Consider the following 22,645-nt stretch of genomic DNA (forward strand, 5'->3'; position numbering starts at 1 on the left):
TTAGGTTACAATGACTCTGCACCCTCCTGTGCCTGGCAGCCAACGGCCTGCAGATACTACCTCCCTCCCTCTCTGTGACCAGGGGGAGCGCATCTGCCTGATCCGCAAGGTGAATGAGCACTGGTACGAGGGCCGCATCTCGGGCACCGGGCGCCAGGGCATCTTCCCCGCCAGCTACGTGCAGGTGACCCGGGAGCCCCGGGTCCGGCTCTGTGATGACGGCCCCCAGCTCCCTGCATCTCCCCGCCTGCCCACCGCCCGCCTGGTGTGTCACCCCAGCTCTCCTTTAACGCCACGCAGCCCAGCTGACCCCACTGACTGGGGGGTCCAGACCTCCCCCCGCCGCACCGGCTTCTCCCTCCCTCCCCAGGAGTCCAGACCCCAGACCCAGGTAAGGTGACCTGCCTCAGACCCGAGAGTGAGCCCTGCTCCCTGTGCTGTATTCCCCATTCCTGGGAGGCTCTGTGTTGTGGAATTCCCCCAACTGCTCAGGATAGTCTAGTGGGGTGACTGAAGAGAACCTTGTGTTGCAGTCCTTGAGGACCCCAGACCCTGGAGCTGCAGCCCAGGGAGGCAGGCGTCTCTAGATGGGACCCCCAAACCAGCACAGGCCTCCTGACCTTCCAGAGTTCACTCTTGGGATTTACCTGTATCAGCGTCTTGGGACAGGGTGTGCTGGGAGCCGGGGTGTCTGCCATTCACCTGCTGTGTGACCTTGGGCAGATGACTTACCCTCTCTGGGTTTGGGTTTCCTCACTTGTAGAATGGGGATAGCGAGTCCCACTGCAGAGGGTGGTTAGTAGGAAGTAGCTGATGGGCAATGATGGCCATTGGTCATCATGCTGACATTGACCACAGACAAGGGCATGTGCTCCTATGTTCATCCCTCACTCAGCAAACTGTTATGGGCAGATAGAGCCCATGCACAGGACTCCTCCTGCTCCCAGCTCTGTGCACACGTACAGATCAGCCACCTCCCCTACCTGGGCCCAACTTCCCAGTACCTGTGAGGTTACAGTCAGACAGGTCTCCCTGTGCTGTGGGGACTGCGAGATGAGATGAGGCAGCGTGGGATGCTGTTCCTGGGGAGAGGGGCAGGCCGGTTCATGCCTCCTTCCTCATGTTTGCATGTGCCCACCTGCCCTCCTATGGACCCAGAGTCTCAGCACCCCCAGGTCAGCTCTGTCCCATCCTGGAGGCTCCAGCCATCCCCCGGACCTGGGGACCTCGTCCTCTACCACCAGCGAGATACACTGGACCCCGTGAGTACCATCTGGGACGCTTGGTCGGGGTTGGGGGCTACTCCACAGGCAGTGTTGAGCACACACTAATTTACTCCTCCCTACCCAGGATGGAGTTGGGAAATTTCTCCTAAGGAGTGCTTGTCCTTATAGTGCTTACGGGTGATTTTAGTGGGGTGTGTGTGGGGCAGGGGGTGCGGGAGTGGGAGGACACTTGTCTGTAGTGTTCCTGACCTGTCCCTCCCAGCTCTGGGCCTGAGAGCAAGCCTCCCACACTGGGCACCTCTCCCATCCATCTCTCACTGGGTTTCCAGGGCTGAGGTCAGTGTGGGTGTGTGCGCAAAGTGGAACACAGATTTGAAGGCATTGAGAGCTCAGGGGAGGTGGAGTGTGGGTGATTAGGGTTTGGAGAGCAAGGAGCAGGCCTCGGATGGAGGCACTGAAGCTGGAAAGAATCGCCATGCCCAGAGCTGGGCCAGGGACTAATGGGAGCATGGAGGGATCTGGGAAATTCCAAGAATGTGTCCACCTTGGTTTGGGACTAGCCAGGCCTGGTCTGGGGAGGGGTCAGGGTCCTGGTGGTTGCTATGGCAATGTTTCCTGCAGGTACCGGGCGATGTACCAGTACAGGCCCCAGAATGAGGATGAGCTGGAACTGCGGGAAGGGGACCGTGTGGACGTTATGCAGCAGTGTGACGACGGCTGGTTTGTGGGTAGGTGGGCCTGACGGGCACGCTGGGGGCAGGTGCATCTCAGAGTTCTAGGGGACTGAGCTGGGGGACAGGCCAGAAAGGGTATCTCAGAGTCCTGGGGGCAGGGCCTGGGAGAGAGGCCAGAAAGGTTATCTCAGGATCCTGTGGGGATTTGAGTGGCTGCTCCTGCCTGCCAGGACTGGTTCAGCAAAGATTCATGGGCTGACCACCTCCCACCCTTCCAGCCCAGCACTGGCTGCTTTCCCAAAGCCAGCACTCTGTTGTTCTCATTCCCTGAAGAAGGGTGAGGCCTGGGAGGAAACCAGACTTGCTCAGGGTCATTGTTGAAGCCAGTGGGACTCAGGGGTTCCTGACCCCCAGGCCTCTGTTCCTTCCATCATACACCTGTGTCTGGGGAGCAGTCCTTGGATGGGAGGGTTGTGGGGGGACTTGTCTCCTGAGACACTGAGCCCTTGGTGGAGAGGACCAAGTATCACACCTGTGTGTCCCCACCCCCACCACCCAGAGCTAGAAGCTAGCTCTCTCACCCCCAAGAGAAGAGAGAGGAAAAAGATCTGAGCCCTCAAGGCTGACTCAAGGGCAGCTCAGGCAAGGACTAAAGCAGGAAGTCTCAGGTTGGCCTTGGCCTGGTTCACGGTGACCACTCAGCATGCTTTTTTCCCAGAGTGAGCGGGTCAGGTCCAAGCTGCAGCTTCAGGGGATGGGGTCATCCCTAGAGAGCAGTGAGCATCCAGAAGCTCTGGCTCAACAGGCTCCAGGGCCTGAAGGGTTGCGGGGGTACCTTGGGAGGAGTGGCCACAGGAGTGACAGCCTTCCTCTCTCATCTGAATCTAGCACCTCAGTGCTGACCACCCTTCTGACACACCAGTAACTATGAAGCACCAGCTTATTAACATGGGGCTTCCCAGGTGGTGCTAGTGGTAAAGAATGCGCCTGCCAATGTAGATGCAAGAGATGCGGGTTTGATCCCTGGGTTGGGAAGATCCCCTGGAGGAGGGCTTGGCAACTCGCTCTGGTATTTATGCCTGGAGAATCCCATGGACAGAAGAACCTGGCGGGCTATAGTCCATAGGGTCGCAAAGAGTCAGACACAACTGAAGGGACTTAACACACACACACCACACACACCCCAAACACACACACACACACAGAGCTTGTTAGCAGTCCTTTCCTTGGATGGGTTGGCTTGAGGGCACATTCTTTTTTTTTCATTCACAAGTTTTATTCCATGCAGTTAACTTTTTGTATCTTCAAAGTCAATTTACTTTAAAAAATTAGTATTTCTTATTCATCATAAAATCCATCCCCCTCCCCCAAGGAAACCAAATTCATGGAAGGAGTAATTTAGGTCTAAGGTGTTAGTTGCTCAGTTGTGTCCGACTCTTTGCAACCCCATGGACTGTAGCTTGCCAGGTTCCTCTGTCCATGGGATTTCCCAGGTAAGAATGCTGGAGTGGGTAACCATTCCCTCCTCCAGGGGATCTTCCCAACCCAGGGATCAAACCTGGGTCTCCTGCATTGCAGGCAGATTCTTCACCATCTGAGCCACCAGGGAAGCCCAGTTGTCAATTTTTTGGCTACACCACACGGCTTGTGGTATCTTAGTTCCCTGACCAGGAATAGAACATGCATCCTCTGCATTGGAAGCACGGAGTCCTAACCACTGGACTGGGGGCAGCTGAAATAGGTACTATAGGTTTGTGACAAAGGCTTTGTAGCCCACCATGCTGTACATATATGGCAAAATGGCAGCACTTTGTGCGTGAGTGCAAAGTCGCTCAGCTGTGTCCAACTCTTTGCAACCTTATGGACTATACCCACCAGGGTCCTCTCTCCATGGGATTCTCCAGGCAAGAATACTGGAGTTTGTTGCCATGCCCTCCTCCAGGGGGTCTTCCCGACCCAAGGATTGAACCCTCATCTCTTACGTCTCCTACATTGGCAGTCGGGTTCTTTACTATTAGCACCACCTGATCAAGTTCACCTAAATGAAGTCTTGGGGACACATTCTAATTTTAGTCTGTACACTTCTGCATTTTTTTCTTTTTTTACAACTCCTATTAAAGATAAGAGGAAAAAGTACCACTTTTGTGGAATAAGCCCCAAGGGCTTTTTTAGAGGGAAGGTTGAGAACAGTTGTTTTCTCAGTTACACTGGCACATTTCAAGTGCTCATCAGCCACATGTGAGTATCATTTTGGACAGTGCAGATCAGGGAAGGTTTCCTGGAGGAAGTGAGGGAGGCGGTGGAAGGATTTGAGGAGGCAGAGAGGAGAAGGGAGGCCCTCTAGGGAGGGGAAGAGTATCAGTAAGGCCTAGGGGCAAGAGGGCCCTCAGCTGCTCACAGAAGTGGGTGGCTGCCTGAGGGGAAGGGACGGTCAGAACTTTAATTTAATTTTATTTTCCTGTAGCTCCTAGCATTTCTCTTCCTCTACCCCAGGACACAAATTTTGGGGGGTTGTAGTAGACAGAAGCCTGGATTTTGGTCCCGCTTCTACCTCTGAGCAGCTGAATGCTTTGGGGGAATTGACATGGCCTTGTCATATACCTTACCTGCCCCATCTCTAAAATTAGGGTGTCATACTAGACCAGTGAGATTCCTCCCTACTTAAGTTCTGTGATTCATTCTCCTGCTTCCTTGCTTTCCTGAGGGGTTATTCAGGGCTGTGTGCAAAGTTATGCACAGTTGGTTGAGTGCTCAGATTCGCCCATCATTATCAACATCATGATGCGTGGCTGGGCCCATCTTGGAGGCTTCTGCTTCTAGGGGCCAAGAGTGAGGAAAAGTAGACTCCTCCTTCCCTGGGACCTGGATTCCACCTGCAGTTCTGGGTACTGCCAGCAGAGGGCAGGGCTCTCACTTCCCCACCACCACCACTAGCTCACCCCATTCCTGTTTTTAAAAGTGGGGAATGTTCTTTCTGTCTTTCCTCTTTCAGGTGTCTCCAGGAGGACCCAGAAATTTGGGACATTCCCTGGAAATTATGTAGCCCCGGTGTGAGTGGTCTCCGTGGCAACTCAGAGCCCACCCAGGATGGGGTGGGGAACAGAGCACTTATGGGAGGGAGAGAGGACCCCCCCTACACATACCCCTCCCCCAGGACCTCAGCTGCTGGCATCTGCAGACAAGCCCAGCAGTCTTTCCTACAGAACCTCCCTTGAAGCCCCCTGGACTGATTCCCACCCACGACTCACAAGCATTCCTCTAACAGCCCTTTTATTTCCTCCCCTTCCCCACTCCCCAAATATAGAGGTCTGCTTTGAAGTGGAGACTGTTTCAGGCCTTATTGAGACCAGACCCCTGAGTCCCCCACCCCACTATGGCGTTTCCTTTTAACAGGGACCGGCTCCCAGCTTTACCCCCATGGGGTTCCTCTAACAAGAACCAGCTTCCTAACCTAATAGAGACCAAAGGCCGCCTGTGCCTGGAGGGCTTTCTCCCTTGTCACTGCAGCTTGCTTGCCATCCTCTCTGCCTCCCTGCCTCCAGCTGGGCCTGGGAGTGTGGTGGGGGATGGACACGACTCTTCCTTAGTATTTGCTGCCTGGCAAGAGGTCTTGCCTGAAGGCTCCCTCTTCCCAAAGGCTGCCAAACCCTGTGCCTGGGCCGTGCTCATCATTCCAGCTGCCTTGGTGCCCAGGAAGAGCGGGGCTTCCAAGGACTGGCCTGTCCCAGATGTATTCCAGGGAAACGGGTATGTGCTGTCCTCCTGCCAGCCCAGCAGCCCTCAAGTCCCCCCTGGAAGCAGAGAATGTAAAATAAATCTGGGTACCAGGGACCTTGCCTTCCTGTCCTTTTTCTTTGGGTTATGGTGAGGGCTCCTCCCTCTTAGGATTATGGGAATTCTTTCTGCCGTAGGCTGATCTGGGAATCAAGTGGGATGTGAATGAGTGAGTGTGTGTGTGTGTGTGTGTGTGTGTGTGTGTGTGTGAAAGGGAAGGCTGGAAAAGCACCATCATTATCTCTAAAGATCTCAGGTCTCAGGAAGGATTGGGCAGCCTGGAGGATCTGGCAAGCTGTGCTGAGAGAACTAACATCACAGGGACCAGGGCAATACCTGATTGTGGGGAGAAACCAGAGATGGGAGCGGAAGGTGGCCTCATTTGCAGCAGTTTGATCCTGGAGCTGCCATGGGGTTGCTGAACTAGACATTTCTGTTTGCTCTGCTCCTCATGTTTTCTTTCTCTGGGCTCTCGTGTGTTTGTTTACTTTCTTTTTTGGGCTTGGGTTTTTGAGCAATCGATGGCAGGAAGCTGGGAGTGGTGGAGCACAGCTAGCCAAGGCCAATCTTCTGGCCCGAGGACAAAGTCCTGGGGCCTGGCGGTGCCTGAGGGGGCACAGTCTGGGCCTGGCTGCTCTCATTAGGAAGGAAAGCTCCATTCCTTGGCCACTGCTGAGAGATGAGCCAAGTGTAAGGTGCTACCTACATGTTTGATGTAAGCATCCCAACTGGCAAGTTATAGGTCTGTTTTACAGCAGGAGAGACTGAGGCAGAGAAATTAAGTTGTCTGGGTCACATCATATTAAAATGCTGAAGTCAGGTCTGATGATTGTTGCTGCCTCTCTGCACAGCCTACCAAATGCCCGGGCAGTTCTTGTCCAGAGGCCCTGGAGAAGGAAGGTCATGCATGAGGTCCCTGAGGCGGGCCTGGGCTGGGCCTCTCTCACATTCTTCCTGGCAATCATGTCATCTGGGCCTGTCACTTAGGGCACCCCCACCCAAGGTGGGTGGGAAGAGGTGATGGTTCCTAATTCTGTCAAGACAGGTGGGAGAGGTCTGTGAATGATGGGGCTGTGGCCAGTCCCTGGCAGGTTCCTTGAGCCTGGGTGTGGCCTGGGCTCCAGTGTTGGTTAAACAGCAGCCTGAAGAATGAGACATGCTTTCAGTCCTCCGTCCACCCCAGTCCTCGCCATGGTCTGCTGATAGGGTGGCAGACCCAGCCCATGCCGTGGAAGTGACCCTTCTCCATGAACCTGCTAGCCTGTTCTTGATCACCCATCCCATCTCCTTTGAGTTGCCTGATGCCCTCAGAAAGGAAAAGATCTCAGGGCCGAGACTTCCTTTCCTTAAGGCAGATACCAAATCCACACCCTCTCCTTGGTGGGGCCCTGGAGCCTCTGCAGCAAATTAACCCTACGCCCTGCCTGTACATGATTCTTTCTCTGCCTTGACTTGGCACAAGGCAGGAGGGGTGACCTGGCTGGGGGGAGGGTCAGAGCCAGGAAGGACCTTAAGTCACTAGGGTGCTTATCCCAGTGAGGTGAGTGACTTGCCCAGAGGACCAGAGTGGCTAAGGGCAGAACAGTCTACCTTCTGTTCCATAGGGACGTGCCCCAGGGTCGGCTGACTTTCTCTTTGTTGTGAGTTTCATGATTGTAAATCACAGAGCAGAAATCCTGCTGATGAACCTGCAGATCTCTCTAGAGTCTATCCAAGGCAAAATCTGAGCCGAAAGATGTACAAAACCAAGTCCCTGTTACAAACTGGCAGGATGGGAGTGGGTGGGAAGGAGAGGGAAATTAATCCATTAGATCATTCAAATAATATCCCTTTTATAAAATTTCTTGGAGCAGCTGCTGAGGGGGCCAGGCACGGTGCTAGACCCAGGAATGGAGCAACAAGGCAAACAAAATCCACCCAGCCCTCCAAGGAACGGGCAACTTTATGAGGAGGGGAGTGTGTACAATAGGAGGGTAGTCTGTGTACCATCCCAGCTGATGCAGAGGAAACTGAGGCTGGGAGGGGCCGAGGAACTTGCTCGAGGTCACAGAGCTAGGTAGAGCAGATCTGGCATTTGCGGTTAGGTCTGCGGGTGAGCCCCGCCCCAGGCAGCACCTGTCCTACCCACAGCTTCCAGCTCCCTCAGGGGCTTCCAGCCTAGTTGGGAGGCAGGACAGATGCATCAGGCAAAGATGGGGAAGACTGGGATTTGTTAGTGTGAGAGCGGCTAACACACACCCAGAGCTGTGGGAGGCCGGGATGGGCAGGTAGCTGCGCTAGAGGCAGGCTGGTTCAGGGAGGGCATAGGCAGGTGGGATGGAAAGTGAGGGGACACCTTGCAGAGGGAACTCAGAGGGAATGACTCACACCTGACACAGGCAAGTTACAGCTGTGCCTACAGGTGTGCTGTGCTGCAAACAGGCCGGCCTGACAGTGTTAGTCTCAGTCGTGTCCGACTCTTTGCAACCCCATGGACGGTAGCCCCCCAGGGCCCTCTGTCCATGGGATTCTCCAGGCAAGAATACTGAAGTATTCTTTCAGTATTCTTTCCCTTTTCCAGGGGATCTTCCAGACCCAGGGATCGAACCGGGGTCTCCTGCATTGCTGGAAGATTGCTTACTGCTGAGCCCCCAGAGTAAAGTGGAGACCTGCGGGAGATAGGAGAGCTGGCTCTGGTGGGTCCTGAGGTTTCCCAGGGTGAGGTTTGCCTGGTTTGGCTCCACAGGGAACCATTTGCTGGATGGTTCTGAGCTGATGACACCTGGGGTGTCCTCCTTGACTGTCCTCTCCTGATCCCTAGAGCCAGGGACCCAGGTGGCTGGCAGAGGGCTGGGGGCACAGGGGAGCGTGGGCCAGTAGTGGTTATTGGGAGTGGCGGCCCCGGGCAGGGGCGACCCAGAGGCTGAGAGGGAGGCAGTCAGGAATGGAACGGGCATCAGCGCACAAGATCGAGGGATGTGTGTAATCCCGGAGGGGGGTCGATCATCTCCAGCTGGAGTCCCTCTTCATCTCCTACTGGGCCTGGAACGTCGCCCTGAGTGGAGCAGGCTGGCGGTGCATCTCAGGCTGAGAAGCTCTGCGCAGCCAAAGCACCGCAGCAGTCGGTAGTCACCGCCCCTCCAGCGTGCTGGCCGGGCAAGGAGGCGGAGGCGCGGCCCCCGGGTTGGGATCTGTGGGTGTCAGGGCTGCATCTGCGCCAGCGTCTGAGCCTGGAGTGGGCGGAGGAGCCGGGCAGGCGGACCGCAGACAGACCCAGCCGGCCTTCCCCCACCTCGTCCCCGCCCCCGTCCCTTGGAAGGAGGGCGAGTTTCGGGGGTCAGCAGGCTCAGCTGTCTGCGAAGTGGGGCTCCGGGCCCGTCACCAGACCGCCTCCCCTGTCCCCGGGAGGATGGGGCTACCCCAGAGAGGACGGCTGCAGCCTCTAGGGGGCTCTCGGGAGAGTAGCCCCGGGCCCCCAGCGGGCGCGGGCCAGGTGGCAGCGCCCGGGCTGGGCTGCACGGAGGAGGCGGCCTCCCCGGCCTGGGGCGGCGGCTGGGGCGGCGGCAGGGGCGGCCCTGGGATCACATGGGTGGAGGCAGGTCCCGGAGTCCCGGGCGGGCTCTCCCCTGAGTCAGGCAGACGGCGGCGGCGGCGGCGGGAGCGGCGGCTTCTCCTTGCCTCCCTCCTTCCCTTCCCTTCGCTCTCGGGCCTTGCCGCCCAGCCCGACAGGTGAGCGGGAGCCAGGTGAGCGCACCCACCTGTGCTCGGGGCGCATGGCTGGCGTCCTCCCCGGCCCCGGCGCCTTGGCCGTTCTGTGCGCCCGCGGCTCCCTGGGTGCCCGAACCTCTCTGCGCACGGCCGCTCCCCGCAGCCTCGCCTGCGGTCGGTTCCCCGCCTGGAGCTGGGCTTTCTCCTCCCGGGCGCTCCTACTCCAGCCCCCAGGCGCACCGGTACTTTGGTCTCAGAACTTAGAAGGAGCCTGAACTGGGCGAGCCGGGCCGACGGGCTGGGCACTTCTTAGCTGCCCCGGCGCAGAGTCCACTGACCAGCTCAAAGGTCTGGGAATCCAAGGCATTTGCTAGCCGCCACAGCCGACTTGGGGCCTGTGGGAGGGACAGAGAGGTTGGGCCCGGGCAAAAGGGGAAGCCAAAGGGTCGAGAAGTGGGCAGACAGCCTCACTTGCCCGGGCACCCTCTCCCCAGTCTCCTAAATGCAGGAAGTGGTCCCAGTGTGCTTGATAGATTTGGGCAGCATTTGTAGTCCATGGGCCTCCCCAAGGGCAGCCCCAGGGTGGGTGCTTGGTAGGGTGGTGGCCCAGCTTGGCATTACAGCTTCCTGCCTGGGTTGGCTCCTGACTCCAGAACGAGAGGGTCAGGAAATCCTACAAGGGCCTGGTCTACAGGGACACTCCCTTACCCAGTGGAGGGGCCCTGGATGGGAGTCCTGTGGCCCCAGCTCGGCGGCAGCATCTGTCAGCTCGCCCTGCTGGTCAGCGCCCAGGGGTGGGTGTGCCCAGCTTGGCAGATGAGCCTGTCCTTCTTGCAAGAGCGGCTGGGAGGGCAACAGGCCATTGGGGGAGGTGGAAGCCTTGTCTTGCCACTTGAACCATGTTCCCAGGGGCACAGTAGGCAGCTGGGAGGCCCCCAGCCAGCTACTTGAAAGCCTGCTGTGGTGCAGCCCCTTTCTGTTCCCCGAGTGTTGTCCTCCCCCAGAGCAGGGAGGAAGTACCTTGTGCAGTCGGGTTTGGGGACCGGAAGCCAGCACTAGGGGCACTTAGCGTTGATAGTGGAGGAGGGGAGAGGAAGTGCTGACATCCACCACCTGCCAGCCCTGCCTGCCTGCCTGCTCTCAGCAAGCCCCAGTGTCTAGCACCCCGACAGCTGGCCTCCAGGGAGCTGCTCTGCTGAAGACAGACGCTAAGGGGGAAACTTAGAGTCCTGACTTCCCAGGGTGGGGGAAGTGGAACTGAGGCCTGCGGGAGAGGTTAGTCACTTCCTCTACCAACCTCCACCCGCTGACCCCCCCCGCCCCCGCCACCCCCACCTCAGCCCCTAACTGGCTGCTCCGGGGACCTGTCACACACACCTCACCTCCACTTCACAGCATCCCCCTGGGGAGCTGAGGGGCTGGCTCCATCTCTCCATCCTTTCTGCCTCAGGTATGGCACTGACGGTGGATGTGGTGGGGCCAGCGCCCTGGGGCTTCCGAATCTCTGGGGGCAGGGACTTCCACACGCCTATCATGGTGACCAAGGTAAGTGCTAGTTCCAGGAGATGGGGAGGTGCCCCCAGAGTCAGGTTCTTCCCTGTCTGTCCAGTCCCCACAGACACCTTTCTCTTTTGTTTTTTTGTTCTGGAGTCAAGGCCTGCTTCTGAGATTGTTGGCCGGGGTAGGGCTGGGGCCAGGTTGCCATGAGGATATGGTGGCCACTTCTAGGGAGTGAAAGGGAGCTGGGCCAAGTGCAGGGCCTGCTCTTTCTCCTTGGTCACCGACCCCATACCTACGGGCAGCCACTTTGGTGGTTAGTAGGAGAGGCCCCCTGAGCTCTTGGTGATTCTCCAAGGGCAGGCAGCACCTGCATGATTTGGTTTGCACAAGCAGGGCTCTTTTCAAGCACAGTTCCTGAAATTCTGCCATTGCATATTCTTTGAGAGGCCCCGTTAAAATCCCAGTGCTGGAGTCAGAAGTCGGGGGGCTGCCACTCCAGCTTCTGGACCCCTCCAGGAGGGGATAAGCTAATTAACTGGGTGGACACTGGTGGGCAGGGAGAGTGATGTTAAAGGGAGATATGCAGGCCAGCCTGGTGCAGGTCAGCTTCTGTGTTTCTTGGGCTGGACAAGGACATTTCCTCTCCTCATTCCCACCTGAGTGTCACCTGAGACGACTTGATCCTCATCCCCTCCAGGTAACTGAGCGGGGCAAGGCCGAGGCTGCTGACCTCCGGCCTGGTGACATTATTGTGTCCATCAACGGTGAGAGTGCAAAGGACATGCTTCACGCCGAGGCCCAGAGCAAGATTCGCCAGAGCCCCTCACCCCTGAGGCTGCAGCTGGACCGGTAGGCCCTCCACTTCCACTAGGCCTGCCAGTATTGCTCTGCCTTCTGCCAGCCTGCTGCACAATGACTGCCCTTATCCCCTACCCTCGGCTCCAGTCTGGCCTCCCTGGGCCACTATGGTTCATCCCTGGGAAGGTTTGGGGCTCTGGGGCTGCAGCAGGACAGCTGAGGCCAACCGGGTGGCCAACCAGAGTCGGGTGAACAGTCAGGGTCGGGCAGGCTGGCATCAGCCACCTGGATCCCCGGGTTTGACTGGTTCCCAGTGTGTGGGGTACAGGGCGTGGGCATGAAGTGGGTTGAAGAGGAGGAAGGTGTGCCTGAGGCTGGGTCCCCAGGGTCCCTGCCTCCAACAGCCTCTGTTCTGATCTTGGGATGGTGAGGAGTTTGGGGTCTCCCTCCCCATAGAACCCCCTGTGGCTCCCCATTTCCTCTCTGGACCCTGTTGGGGAAGGCAGATTCCCAGCCTGGAACCCTGGGCTGAGTTGGAGGGTGGACAGGTGGCTTCCTGGGGTGGAGCATCCCAGTGAGTCAGAGGGCAGGAATGCTGGGAGATCCCCCTGCCAGGAGAGCCCTCTGGGCGGGTCTTGAGCCTGAGTCAGGTACCTCCTATACCTCTGCCAATGCCTCCACCACCAGCTTCCCTCTGAGCTGGGGCTCCATGCCCTCTCCTCACCTCTGCCGCCCCTCCAGTGCTGTGGATGCTGGTTCCCGGGACCTCTCATGACCCCAGTCTCTTCAGTGCCTATGTCGTGCCACTTCTGGCTCCTGAGTGTTTACAGGAGTGCGGCCTGGAGGAGGAGGGTAGAGAATGGGTCATGGCATCTGGGAGGGGACCAAAATCCACAAGAAGCTGCAGAGTGGGGTGGGGGAGGGGTGAGGAGCTGCTGACACCATCACTTCCTCTCCTATGCTTCTTGGATGGGACCAGCCCCATCAGAGAGGTGGTACCCCCAGGCTTCCTCCAGTTCCACATGGGGGCAGGTCCAGACTCCCTGCTTCTTCTTTCTTTGGCTCAAACCCCTCCTAACCTCTCCCAACACCCCAGCCCCAGGAGACCTCTCAGGCACTCAGAAGCCCCAGGCAGGAAGTGGTGCTCTGGGCGGGGCCAGAGCCCAAACTCCCCTCACTCAGGCCCTAAACTCTCTCCTGGGAAAGAGCCGAGGCTGTGGCTGGCATGCAGTGTGGGGACTGAGGTTCCTATTGACCTTGCTGGAAGTGGTCAGACCTCCAAGATTGGTGTAGTGGGACATGGTGGGCCCATTCCTCACCCTCAGCAGCTCCCAGCCCTCTAGTCACCTCCTGTTCAAGGTTCCAGTCAGATTCCACCGGAGGGGAGTCCCTGGGGAGCTGAGGCTGGGGGTTGGGGGTGCCTTGGTGATTAGCTGCCTTGTTCTTTAGGTCCTTCAGCTCCCTGCCTGGCAGGAAGTGGGGCTGGCTCCACCCTCTGTTTTATTGGGGGAAGCCTGCAGAAGGGGCAGAGAAGTGATTCTTTCAAAGGCTGAGCTGGCAGGGGACAGGCCCCTGGAGAAAAGGGGGCAGTGGGCCCAGCCATTGTAGGCCTTTAAGAATTTTGGCAACTCTCTCTCTCTGGTCTTGAGTTTCTCCAGGGGTGAAGGATAAAGGATTATTTATATATAGTCAGCTGTCCCCTACCAAACTGATCCACAAACTGATGCTGACCAGTGATATAGTTTGGGTGAAATGTTCCCCCACCACCACCAAAAAAAAAATAAAAGGAAAAACAAAGGCAAGGCAGAGGGAGGGGTGATATTGTTTGGAGTTTTTAAAAAAATTTGAATGTATTGAACTTCTTGCTGAAACGATGTCCTTTCTCCTTTGTAGTGCTGAATTGTCCTTTGTTGTAAGAAATGATGGTGGCCGTTGATGATAGTTACTTGTGAATTTGGTAAAGTTGAGATTTAGCTACCTGATGTCTGAATGTTATGTACATTTTCCTAATCTTGAGAACCCAGTGTGGGGACAGCTGGAATCTACAGGCCCTACCAGCTTAGTGGAGGTGCCAGGACCCCAGTGACACTCACCTCCCTCTGTCTTCTCTTCAGGCCCCAGGCTGCCTCTCCCGGGCAGGCCAATGGGGAAAGCTCCCCGGAAGTGCTGGCCACTCGCTTCCAGGTAGGACGATGCCTCCTGCTGGGAGCTCCATACCCTGAAGTGATGGGGGCCCCTCCCTTGCTCCTCTGGGCCCTGCTCTTCCAGGCCCTTCTCTCCACAGAGCTCCAGGAGGACACACACTGACAGCCAGGCCTCCCTCAGCCCCCGACCATGCAGCCCCTTCTTCACCCTGCCCCCGACCAGCCCCCAGGCTCCCACTGGAGAGGTGGTGACCAGCCACAGGTGAGCGCAGCGGGTGGGCACCGCATCCAGAGGTGCAGGCTAGCCTCTCAGAGTCTCCGAAGCTGAGGTTAGGGGGCTCTGGGGGTCACCTCTGTTTCCTTAGGGCAGCCTGGTGGAGAGGACCCAGGCACCCTCTGTCCATTTCCCCATTTCAGTTTCCAGAGCCTGGCGTACTCCCTGGAACCTGCTTCTGCTGACCACTTGTACTATGGGGGCCGCCGTGGAAGCCGACAGGTGAGGATACCTGGTTGGTTGGTAGTGGTGCCTGTAGGGCCGCAGGTGGCTGGCCCCACCTGGGCAGTCAGCACTGCGGTTTCCTAGCAGTGGTGGGCTCCTTTCCGGAGCTAGGAGGCCAGCGCTCTGGTGAGGGAGACAGTCCTTGTGCTGGCTAGACCCAGGTGGCCTTCTAGATCTTACATTCCTACTCGCTGCCACCTCCTCCTTGCTGATGGCTTCCTCCCTTCTCCAGTGTTTCTCTTGGGCTGGGACCGAAATAGTTTTGCTGCTGTTGTTGGGATGATTCCCTTTGGCTCTGGCTGCATCTCTTGAACACATTCCTCCCCATTCCAAGCCCCATGCCCGCCCCCAACTCCCATCACCCATCCCCCCTCTTCCTCCTCTGACTCAGCCCCCAAGAACCACCAGAGAACCACCAGCCGGACTGTGATTCCGACTCCAGTTGCATTTGGCTTATTGTCTGTTTTTTCCCCCCTCCCCAGCCCTTTACTCCTGGTCCCACTGTCTGACAGACAGGACCCCCCAGGTCCCACTGTCTACGAGTGACAGCCCAACCCCCACCCCTTGGTGGTATTTCTCCTCTCCAGGGGCAGGGTTGGGGAGGTGAGGAGTGAGGCGGCCAAGAGTCCTGGCCACAGCTGCTGGGGGCAGAGTTTGTGGGGGCAGGTCCAGCCTTTGGGGTGAAGGGGATGAGGCCCAGCTGCTGGAATCCTACCTCAAGTTGATTCTGCATTCCAGAAAGCAGAGCCTTTGGAGATGGCTGGGGGAGGGTGCTAGAAACTGGGGGCTCTGGAGAAGGACAGAGCAGGGTCTTTTGGAGGCTTCGTAGTAGGGGCTCCCTGGTGACCCGCTGCAGGGCCTGCCCAGTGGCCCTCCATGCAACGTGGGCATAGAGATGTATATATTCAATGAGACACCATCTTTAAGGAATTTCAAACATAATTGTAGAGATAAGAGAGACATGCAAAACAACTTTGGAACAATTAAGCACTGAACGGTATGGTCTTAATTATAAAAGCAGGAGGCGTTCTGGGAGGGGACAGCTGAGTGTGGGCTGGGGTGGCCTGAGAAGGCTTTGTCAGGAATTTTGCTGGATGTCAGAGGTAGATTTCGGATTAGAGATGATGAGCTGGGGAGATGGGAACACAGCAGTTGGAGCAAGACCTGGCGTGTCTGGGCCTGGGGGCCTTCTCCACAGAGATACGGGCTGAGACCAGGTAGGGATGAGCTTGGTCCATCCTGGCCTCCTTCCTCCCGGTGTCTGCAACCAGGGCAAAGGGGAAAGGCAGATGAGATGGGGAGTGGCTTTCAAAGTGGCAGCAGCAGCACCTTGGAACTTGTTAGAAATGCAGATTCTCAAGCTCCAGTCTAAACTTACTGGATCAGACAGGGGTGAGGGCCTGGGTGGGGTGGGGCCACCCATCTGAGTTCTCAGGAGCCCTCAGGGATCTGCTGTACACACAGCTTTGAGGACCACCCATGTGGTGTGAAGAGGAGCTCTGGGCGGGGTGGCAGGGAGACCTGGGTTAGTCTTACCTCTACCGTGTCACTTTGGACAAGGCCCCCTTCCTCCACTCTCTGGGCCTCAGAGTTGGACCTGAGGCTCTGAATTCCCTTCTTTGATCCTGAGGCCTCTTGTCATTCTTTCGACAAATATTTGTGGAGCAGCTGATTCGGTCAGGCACCCTTCTAGGCTCTAGGGATACATTGGTGGAAAAGCAGAAATTCCTAACCCCGTGAAACTTGCCTTCTGGTCTACGACAATGAGGCTGTGGTCAGATGGGGTGGAGTCACCAGACACATAGCTCCCTCTTGGGAACCACTCATGCACTTGAGTACCTTAAAGGCTCTGAAAAGTCCTGTGAGAAAGATGCTTAATTTTATTAATTTCCTAAACTTGTTTAACTGCAGAATTTCTCCTGGGGTTCCCCATTGTCCACTCCCCCAAGCACTCAGTTATTAACATCCCCCGCAATACATTTTGAGAAGTATTGGCTAGTGACAGCTCTTGATGAGCAGATAAACAGCTTTGGAGATGAAAGGTGGTTTGGTAAAGGGAAGTGTCACCTATGGGTGCCTCGAGGGGAGGAGGGAGGTAGGGAAGGGAGGGGAAAGGTGAAGCTGCTCCAAGTCAGGGCGTTGGGCTTTTCTCTTTACAGGCTTGCCAGGTGGCTCACTTGTAAAAGTACTCGCCTGCCATGCAGGAGACACAGGAGATGTGGGTTCAATCCCTGGGTCAGAAAGATCCCCTGGAGAAGGAAATGGCAACCCACTCCAGTATTCTTGCTTGGGAAATCCCATGGACAGAGGAGCCTGGTGGGCTACAGCCCATGGGGTCAGAAGAGTTGGGCACGACTTAGTGACTAAACCACCACCACCTTGGGGATGAGGTGGTCTGGCAGGTAGAAGGGGGCAGAGGTGACTACAGATGAGGTGCCACTGCCCCAGGCTGCAGTGGTCATGGCCTTGCCTCTGGCTCCCGAGTTGGCTAAGGCATCACTGGGCTCAGGAAGTAGGACATTACCAGTCCTTATGGTGCCCTTCAGAAACCAGAAGTTGCCCCCTTCTCAACAGGCACACTCTTGGGTGACCAGATATGAAGTAAAAACAGCCCTTGTTTCACTGGCTAGCATGAGGACATGGCCTACGAAGGGAGCCAGGGTGGATTTCAGCTCTCCCTCCCTGCTGGCCAGTGCCCCCATGCAGGGCACATGCTGGCCTGTCTGGGACAGCAAGATGAACATTGTTCTTGAGTACCTGGTGCTGGCTGTCCTTCCTAAGGGAACAGCCTCACCATCTGTCAATTGACTGCATGGCACCAGCCGGGCACCCAGGAGCCCAGCGAGGAGTCCTAGCCCAGCCTCCCACTCCCTGAGGGACTTGGACCAGCCAGTTTCCTTTCTGACCTTTAATCTCCTTACTGTAGAAGCCGAGGAACAGAAGAATGCAGGCTGGTGCAGGGGGTCTGGTGCAGTGAGTTTAGGGCTTTTTTTTTTTTTAAGACTTTGAAGTTTGTTTTCAGCTTAAGAAGTCATGAAGTTTTTCCACTTGACAGTATACTTCAGCCCCAACTTTTTAAAAACAAAGCATTTGATTTGGCTGCGCTGGGTCATAGTTGCGGCATGCAGGAACTTCTGTCTTTGTTGCAGCATGCAAACTCTTAGTTGTGGCCTGTGGGATCTAGTTCCCTGACCAGGGATCAAACCTGGGCCCCTTGTTTTGGAAGCTTGGAGTCTTAGACACTGGAACACCAGGAAAGTCCCATCCCTGACTTTGAATTTTAAAGTCGAAAGTGTTTGGCTTTCTGGGAAACTGTGCCCTCAGCCTGGTCTTGGCGAGCCTAGTTGTCTCTGAGGCTCTCCTCTCCTTTGGGGATGGCTACAGAGAGAGTGCAAGATGCAGGCCAGAAAGCAGAGCAACAGGGAGACTGCAGGCAAGATTTCCAGGTAGAGAACAGGTGTGAGAGGCCCAGAGGGCAAGCACACACTGAGCAGTGGACTCTGCTGTGAACCCCAAACAGGCCTGGCTCCTCAAGGCTCCACGGGCCAGGACCAAACTTCCCAGGGCAGTCGGGAGAGGCTGGTGAGCCCAGACCCTAGTGTTATCAGAGGAGAGATCTCCCCCCGCATGTGGGGGAGACGGGACTTTTGTGTGGCCCCAACTCTGACACCAAGAAGGGTCTTGGCCCTTTATGTTTCCTTTTCCTCATTGCAAAAGGGTCAGCTTACTTTCTCTCTGCTTGTCTGCCTCCCCCCGCGCCAGTAAGCAACGTCTTTGCAAACACAATCCGTGAGATGGCAGAGGAGCCGACATGGTGGCCCCACATGCTCATCTTCATTCTGTCCCGTGCCTGTTCCCCTTTGGGCAGCAGCTCACCCTTCCAGAGCTGGGTGCTGGCCTCCCTCCCTTCTCGGACCCAGTAGGAGCAGCTGCTGGCTTTTGCTGGTGCAGCAGGGGGAGCCTGCTGGTCAGCGAGGGCCGGGGGCCCCCTGGTGTTGGCCTGGGGAACAGCTGAGCCTGGCCGCTCAGATGGGTGTGCTGGCCCAGGGCCCCACTGCTGACTCCTCCCCTGGTGCCTCTCCTTCCCACAGGCCAGCCTCAGCCCTGCTGGCGACTCAGCAGTGCTGGTACTGCCGCCACCGCCCTCCCCGGGTGCCCGTTCCTCCAGCTCCAGGCTCAGGTACCACTGGGGTCTGGAGGGAGGGATGGGATCTTGGAGGGTCTGGGAGCAATAGGAGACTGTCAGGTTTCCCGGAGAAGGGTGGGGGGGGTCCCAGCTCTGTAAGCCCAGTTGGCTTCCCTTTGACCCCCAGAATCCTTTATCCCGCCCCGGGACACTCTTTCTCTGCCCTCCTGCTCCTCCTAACCCCCGGGCATGGGTCCCTCACTCCTGGCTGGCTCCCTCCATCCCTGCAGTGTGGCCTCAGAAGGCGAAAGCCACCTCCTGAGAGAGGACTCAGAAGTCTTCAAAATGCTGCAAGAAAACCGCGAGGCACGAATGGCCCCCCGGCAGTCCAGCTCCTTCCGGCTCCTGCAGGAAGCCCTAGAAGCTGAGGAGAGAGGTGAGCCCCTGGGGGCTTGGGCAGGAGGACATTCCCCCAGGACACTCTGAACTGCTGACCAGATGTGTTAATAAATTAGCATTTAAATCAGTATTTTTTAAGGCTCTGACTTATAGAAGCCACCTTCCCTGAACTTCAGGAGCCTTTGGTCTGGTAGGGGTTACTGGGTTGCACCCAAAGGTGCTGGCTAGGTTCAAGGACGTGCCAAGGGAACCATAAAGGTAGGTGGTGGGCCCTGGGTCTCCAAGGAGGACTTCATGGAAGAAGAAGGGTTTGCCTTGGCCCTTGAAGAAAGATCAAGTCTTTCACAAACGGCCTTAAGAGGGTGGCCGGGAGCTGTGTGGAATGTGGAGGTCTGAGCCAGAGGGTTTTCGGGTGGGATCAAGAGGACTCTGGCTGCATGGAGGGGGGCTGTGGAGGTTAAGTCCTAGCTGTGAAGCCTTGCATCCAGGCTGAGGAGTGTCCTAACCCAGGAGGGCTGGGTTAAATAGTGACAGAGGATACATGAGGGGCCAAAGTAGGCAACAGAGGTATGGTCTCCCACCAGTGGGTGAGTTGTTAATTCATCAGACGTTTACTGACTCATCCAGTGGACCAGCCTTGAGCTATGTGGCAATCGAAGGTGGTCGGGACCACCACCTACTACTACTACTACTAATCTACTCCCGAGGAACTCCGTGTATTGGGCAGACTGGCTGCTCAGCATTCTGGGAAGTGGATGTTTGTGTGTGTGTGTGTATCTATGTGTGATGCCGGGGGAGGCGGGGCGCAGGGCACTGCCTCCTTCCAGGGGAGAGATGAGGAGGGCCTGGCCTTGGCAGTGGTATCAAGGGGACAAATGATGGGACTGTCAGAAGTATTTGATCGGCAGAATGACTGGTACCTGGTGAAAGAGAAAATGTCAGTCACTCAGTCGTGTTTGACTCTGCAACCCCATGGACTGTAGCCCCCCAGGTTCCTCTGTCCATGGGATTCTCCAGGCAGGAATACTGGAGGGGAACCTGGTAACTGGTTCCAAGTCTGATGTTTTGCTCCTGGAGGTGTTCACAGAGGGAAAGGAGACAGGGTAAGAAGCTTTGGAGCAAAGCACATCCATCACCACCCCAAGGCCTTGGCAGGCCCTGGAAGGGGGCAGAGAGAGAGGTGGGGAGGGGGGCAAAGTGTGTCCATCACCACCCCAAGGCCTCAGCATGCCCTGGAAGTGGGTACAGAGAGAGGCGGGGTGGGGGTGGGGGCGGTGAGGGCAATGCAGACAGATGGTGACTTCACCCCTGAAATCTTGGCATCCTCAGCTGTAGACAGGGACCATACCTGCCAGGTAACATCTGTGCTTCACCTTCACTTTGTTCCAAGGCTCAGACACCATAATGCACACGAGAGCCCTTTGAAAAGTGCACAGAGGTGGTATGGTATGTGTTATTATCTGTTATTACCATGTCTCTTAGTGTCATTATGACTGGATCAGTAGAAAGGAACCGCCTGCTTGGTCTGATGTGTCAGACACTCAGCACAGACGCTGCTCAGGCTGCCTTAGCTTGGGTAGCTCAGCCTTGAATCTGCTCCCTGCCCTTGACCAGCCTCAGCCAAGGGTCTGGCATGATCATCTCCTTCCTCCATGACCCCCGCTCATACCCAGGGTTGCGTTGAGGTCCACTTGGAAGTGTGCCTTTGACAACAAGTCTCTTTGGAGCTAGTGCTGGGGGAGGTGGAGTGAGCATCAAAAATACAGCCTGGGGACTTACCTGGTGGTCCAGTGGTTAAGACTCTGCCTTTCAATGCAGGAGGGTACGTGTTTGGTCCCTGGTTGGGAGACTAAGATCCCACATGCCTTGTGGCCAAAAAAAAGAAAAAAAAAAAAAAAAAAAATACAGCCTGATGCTGCTGCTATGGACAAGCTCTGATGTGTCTGTCTGTCCTCCCCCCTGTCCAGGTGGAACACCTGCCTACCTGCCCAGCTCGCTGAGTCCGCAGTCCTCCCTGCCCACCTCCAGGGCTCTGGCCAGCCCACCCAAGCTCCACACGTGTGAGAAGTGCAACACCAGCATCGCGTGAGTGTTGGCGGCCTGGGGCACAGGGCCTGGGATAGGGAGGGCAGGGCCCAGATGCTCTGTGTGAATCCACTAGCCAGAGGCCCAGTGGGGAGCGCTGCCACAGGGGACTTGTGATGGGCTCAGGGGTCGTTTCAGCCTTCTTGGGATGCTTGTACTGGCTTTTTCCTGCAGTCTCTCCTCTTGCTCCATTTCTTTCCCTGCCTTCCTGGAGGAGGAAGAAATGCTACTGTTTTTGATTTCTCTCCAATCATCATCTCAATGCCTCTGGAGATCTGCTCCGCCTCCTCCTGGAAAATCTTGCTCTTAATCCCTTCTTCCCGCTCTTAGGCTGCCTTTTCCAGAGGTGGGTGCATTTTTTCTTAGTGGGTGGCGTGATAATGTAGCTCAGAGAAAACATTCTCTGGAAAATTGAACCTTGGCCTTCCCACCTTCCTGGTAAATTTCTTCCATGCTCAGTGTTGATGGTCAGATAACTCTAGGCAAGTCCCTGGCCTCTATGTTTCATCTGCAGAATGGGAGACTGCCCACCCCTGCTGTGCATGCCTGAGGAAAGGGATCCTATGCCTTGGTTCTCAAAGAGCTGCAGCTGGGCCCCTGAGGGATTTCAGCCAACACCCCCAGAATTTCCCCTTCAGGAGGTCCCCAGCCCCAGGATTTGCATCTCCAATTCATCCCCTGGTGACACGATGCTGTGGGTCTTGGCACCTGGGACTGCACTTGGAGAATCACTATTCTGTTAACAGTCCAGAAGATTCAGGATGGTGCTTGTCTGCCTTTGTGCGGGGGAGGAATGACTTTAAGATTGGGGTCCCTGAGGGTAGGCTTGAGGAGTCAGGTGTTTGAGATTTTGGGACCTTCCAGGGTCCTGGCTCTGGGCTGGGGACTAGGTTCCCTGAGAATGGGAATGGTGGCATCGTGTCAGGCACTCCTGTCCCTCCCTCCTGCCCCCCAGGTTAATGGCTGTCCCCTCCCTGTCCCTGCAGGAACCAGGCCGTCCGTATCCAGGAGGGGCGGTACCGCCATCCTGGCTGCTACACCTGTGCTGACTGCGGGCTGAACCTGAAGATGCGAGGGCACTTCTGGGTGGGGGACGAGCTGTATTGCGAGAAGCATGCCCGCCAACGCTACTCTGCACCCCCCACCCTCAATTCCCAGGCCTGAGCTCTCAGCCCACCCTCCACTCTGTGGGCACCTCCACGCCAAACCCGTGCTAATAGCACGTTGGCCTGGAAAGGTGATGGGGAGCGGGGTGAAGCCAGAGGCTGGGACCTGCCTGTGCTGCAGGTGAGGGCAGTCCACATCCCCAGGCCTCTGCTGGATACTATTGCATCCTCTTGATGGATGGGCTCTGCATCAAAGCCCGAAATGGGTGCTGCATTGGACATCTTTGTGCACCGGGGATTAAGCAGGTTGGGACACAGATATAAGTGTCCAGAAGGAGAGGGGTGGGCCAGAGGCTACAGGTATTCACTGTGTAAAGTTTTCAACATATGAGCACTAAAAATATATACTGTACGTGAACAAAATAAAGTAGGTGCCCCTCTCTTCTCTCCTTCCCTGCCCCAGCCCCTGGAAATGAGCTTCCCATAATCCTAGGTGGAGAGTCTCTCTTTTTTTTATTTAAAAAAAATGTTTTTTAATTTTGCACTGGGTCTTCACTGCAATGAGTGGGCTTTCTTGAGTTGCATTGTGAGGGCTTTTCTTGTGATGCACGGGCTCTGCAGCATGCA

At 56.5% G+C, this 22,645-nt stretch overlaps 2 protein-coding genes across 12 annotated transcripts in view; both read left to right on the forward strand.

The window, feature by feature from the left end:
- Positions 1-5,731, forward strand: part of SORBS3 (sorbin and SH3 domain containing 3) — a 42,594-nt gene extending 36,863 nt beyond the window's left edge. For all 11 annotated transcript variants that reach the window (XM_061426974.1, XM_061426976.1, XM_061426979.1 and 8 more), the window contains 4 exons: positions 83-391; positions 1,159-1,262; positions 1,848-1,954; positions 4,893-5,731. In XM_061426974.1, coding sequence (XP_061282958.1) covers positions 83-391; positions 1,159-1,262; positions 1,848-1,954; positions 4,893-4,954 — 582 coding nt within the window. In that variant the 3' untranslated portion in view covers positions 4,955-5,731. The remainder of the gene's footprint in view (positions 1-82; positions 392-1,158; positions 1,263-1,847; positions 1,955-4,892) is intronic.
- A 3,018-nt stretch (positions 5,732-8,749) lies between these two features.
- PDLIM2 (PDZ and LIM domain 2) lies at positions 8,750-22,458 on the forward strand. The gene is given in 11 exon segments (XM_061426992.1): positions 8,750-9,323; positions 9,325-9,709; positions 10,812-10,906; positions 11,559-11,710; positions 13,774-13,843; positions 13,944-14,065; positions 14,221-14,299; positions 18,394-18,482; positions 18,719-18,864; positions 20,795-20,912; positions 21,899-22,458. Coding segments are annotated over 11 exon segments (1,695 nt in total). The 5' UTR covers positions 8,750-9,062; the 3' UTR covers positions 22,077-22,458.
- Positions 22,459-22,645: the final 187 nt, after the last annotated feature.

Source organism: Bos javanicus, chromosome 8 (assembly GCF_032452875.1).
Source record: "Bos javanicus breed banteng chromosome 8, ARS-OSU_banteng_1.0, whole genome shotgun sequence".
NCBI lineage: Eukaryota > Metazoa > Chordata > Mammalia > Artiodactyla > Bovidae > Bos > Bos javanicus.